Here is a 3783-nt window from a genome sequence, read left to right as displayed (position 1 = left end):
TTTTGCACTTTTTCCTTAACACCTCGATTTTCCTTATAATTTTGAAAATGATGAGTCGTTGGCGTTCTTATTCCACGTAGGTGTGATTATTTCAATCACTTCCTCACAATCCAAACATCATGCTTCTATTTTGTATGGTCTCTTTTTTCCTGGATTCGATTGCAATCCAAAGTAATAGATCCATGATCCGAGATGAAAATTTGGTAGCTTGTGATCGTTGCATTTGGAGAAGTTTTCGTCCACCCCTTAATGTATTTTTTTGTTTTTTTTTTTGGGTGGAATGAGAAAGTCGTTGTACGGGCCAGTCTGTCGTGCTCGTGCCGGAATAGGGCAAAAATTTAAAAATGGTGTCCGTAAACACTCCATGATCGACTATTGGATCTATCATTTAGTAGCGGGCTTGTGCTGGATCAGGTCAAAACTGTATCGATCCAGCCCATACATAGTGGAACTTCTTTTTATATATATAAAAAAAGAAAAATTAAAAACCCAAAACACATGTGTTTAGTTGGTCTAGTGCTCAAATGAACAACAAATAACTATAATTACTCAAAATGCGCTGCTTTAGGCTGTACATTTCTATGGTGTAGGAGACCTTATAAGCCAACTTGGATTTATTATACTCGTTTCTCTCTCCTCCCCAAAAACTCTCTTCCCCCACCCCACCATACCCCTTACTATACCACTCTCTTCTCCACTGCTTCAACTTCACCCAGAAAAAATTTAAGTTGCAAGAAATTGCATCTTCAATTTCCCATGTGGTGGTAAGCCCATTCTTGTACAAAAAACTAAATAAAAAAGCCAAACCAAAAAAAAACCTCAAAATTCATATATAACCCAAAAAAGAATTTAGAGGAGAGAGAAAATCATCAGTGGGTTGGTGGGGGACTGCAGAGCACGTACCACCACCACCACCACCTTAGCCATGGATTCTCTCCTTCTTCAGTCTCTCTCCTCCCAGTTTTCCTTGCATTCTCTTTCTGAACCCTAGAAGGAGAGAAAAAGGGGAAGAAAAAAAAATAATACCCAACAAAAAGAAATTACAAATCATCGAAATTAAAAAAAAGGGGAGGAACAATTCGAAGATTAACCCGGTGTGTGAAGAAACAGATTAGATTCCTCAATTTGTTTGGATTATTCTGATATCAGGTATAAAAAAAATTCTAATTGGTGGGTATTTTGGAATCTATAATTTGATTATAATTTACCCTTTGTTTTAACAAATTTCTCAGTCTGGCAGAATTTCGAGGAACCCTAGCCCTGTTTTATTCATCAATTTCCCCCAATTTCAGCGATTTCTTCGATTTCAAATCGAAACGAAGAAACACCTTTCACATCAGCACCACTACAAAAAACAATAGCAACCACCGCATTATCTTAAAAATGCGGTGGCTGATTCGATTTTCCGGGTTTTTCTCGGCCGCATTGATAATGATCATTCTCTCCCCATCATTGCAATCCTTTCCACCTGCAGAAGCCATACGATCCTCTACCACATTTTTAGATCAAAGATTCTCCTTCCGGAGTTCTCCAGTATTTCGCAACGCAGACGAATGCCGAGCTCCCACGTCGGACGTGTGTGACCCTTCATTGGTCCACGTTGCGATCACCCTTGACGTAGATTACCTTCGGGGTTCAATTGCCGCGGTGCATTCCGTTTTGCAGCATTCTCTATGTCCTGAATCTGTCTTCTTCCATTTTGTTACCTCTTACGAAACTCGAAACTTGGAAAACCTTGTCAAGTCCACCTTCCCTCACCTGAAATTCAAGCTGTATACATTCGATGACGCCATTGTAAAACACTTGATTTCCACCTCAGTTCGTCAAGCGCTAGAGCAGCCCTTGAATTACGCCAGGAACTATCTAGCTACGATCCTCGAACCCTGTGTTCGACGGGTTATCTATTTGGATTCTGATCTCGTGCTTGTTGACGACATTGCCAAGTTGTGGAACACCAGGTTGGGTTCTAAAACTATCGGAGCACCGGAATACTGTCATGCCAACTTCACTAAATACTTCACCTCAGTTTTTTGGTCAGAAAGCCGGTTTTCTGCCACGTTCAAAAACCGAAAGCCTTGTTACTTCAACACAGGGGTAATGGTTATTGATCTAGTCAAATGGAGGGCGCAAGGATACACCAAGAAAATTGAACGGTGGATGGAGATTCAGAGGAAAGAGAGGATCTATGAGCTGGGATCATTGCCACCTTTCCTTTTGGTGTTCGCCGGATACGTGGCTCCAATCGAACATAGGTGGAATCAACATGGATTAGGAGGTGATAATGTAAAAGGAAGTTGCAGAGATTTGCACGCAGGTCCAGTCTCTCTCCTACATTGGAGTGGGTCAGGGAAGCCATGGATGAGGCTTGATACCAGAAATGCTTGTCCTTTGGATTCCCTTTGGGCTCCTTATGACTTGTACGTGCATAACACGCGCCGGTAAATTTATTCCTCGTCTTTTTTTTAAGTAAGATATTACGGGTTCTTTTAATTTTTCATTTTTTTTACTCCCCTTGTGATTTAAATTCCTGTTCTTTTCTTTATTTCATTTTATAATCTTAATGGGGGATTTGTCAATTTTTTTGGGTCTTAGAATTGGATGGATGGATGGGTGATTAACTTTTATTATAATTATGGGGTAATCGAGTAATTATGAGATGAAATGGGATATATCCTTAGCTTTTCCAATTCCAGAGTGTTTGTATTGTTTGCTAATTTGCTACTCATACTCCCATTGTTATTGTTGTTTATTACCCTCAATAATAAACCTGCAAAAAAAATTGGAAATTATATTATTATTTGTTTTCGTTTGTGTTCTTGCATCATCTGCTGCTGTATTGGCTATTACTTTGAGTGTATAAGTTGATTTACATGAATAAGGCAATATAGCCGTTGATATTCGGTTTGGTGTATGAGTTATCAACGGTCATATGATGACTTTTGGTTTTGGCATTTTTTGTCAATGGTGTAGAATTTTTCTTCATCTAAGCTTTTAAGGAGGTTTTTTTTTAGTCCACTCAGTTGTGACTTGTGACTAAACAGGGGTGTGTTCTCAATTTCTCATTGCTGTTAGTTATCTTATCAGCTCTGGTTTCATCCTACACTTGAGTTTACATGATCAACCTAGAAACTTATTTGTCTAAGTTAGAAGAGATCGCACTCTAAATTGTTTCAGTCAAGTAACTTTTCCAGTTGATGGTCAATTTGGTGTTATATTTTGCCCATTGAGCTGATATATAGATTATTTGGCTTCAGAGGAAGAATGAGGGTGTTGGTGAAACTTAATTTATAGAAAGTTCCATTTTTTGAGAAGTGTTGAAGGCCTAAAATTATTTGGTTTTTCTAGAGCTAATTAAAATTTTTACGTAGGGTACTTTCTCTTAATTTGAATTTGACTTATAGACCTAACGGCCTGTTTGGTTAGTGGTTATAAATAGTGGTAATGGTAATGAAATTTAGTGTAAATTTGTAAAGATTTTCACATGTCCATAACCATGGGAATGAAACTTTATCACAAAACATGGGTGTTCCTTTATAAATTTTCATTACCACCTAATACGACATTCACAAGTGGTAATGGATAGTAATGAGATTTTAGGAAGAAAATGGATATCTTGTGATTAAGTAGCATTACCATTGGTAATGATATTGGATTTCTAGTACAAATTTACACTATAATGCATTACCATTCCCACCATTTATAACCTCTTACCAAACGGACCATGAATTTAACATATTTTATATGTAACAAAATAGATGTTACACTTTTAAAAACATACTTTTC

At 37.7% G+C, this 3783-nt stretch overlaps 1 protein-coding gene across 1 annotated transcript; it reads left to right on the top strand.

The window, feature by feature from the left end:
- The first annotated feature begins 551 nt into the window (after nt 1-551).
- LOC104899146 (probable galacturonosyltransferase-like 7) lies at nt 552-2805 on the top strand. The gene is made up of 2 exons (XM_048648040.2): nt 552-1149; nt 1233-2805. Exon 2 carries the CDS (start codon nt 1384-1386, stop codon nt 2440-2442), a length of 1059 nt encoding a protein of 352 aa, XP_048503997.1. The 5' UTR covers nt 552-1149; nt 1233-1383; the 3' UTR covers nt 2443-2805.
- The last annotated feature ends 978 nt before the right edge of the window (nt 2806-3783 follow it).

This window comes from Beta vulgaris, chromosome 7 (assembly GCF_026745355.1).
Source record: "Beta vulgaris subsp. vulgaris cultivar EL10 chromosome 7, EL10.2, whole genome shotgun sequence".
In the NCBI taxonomy this organism is placed as follows: domain Eukaryota; kingdom Viridiplantae; phylum Streptophyta; class Magnoliopsida; order Caryophyllales; family Amaranthaceae; genus Beta; species Beta vulgaris.
This window is presented reverse-complemented; position numbering and strand designations above follow the sequence as displayed.

Coding starts and splice junctions, on each gene's coding strand:
- LOC104899146 (XM_048648040.2), top strand. CDS start 1,384: ATGCGGTGGCTGATTCGATTTTCCGGGTTTTTCTCGGCCGCATTGATA.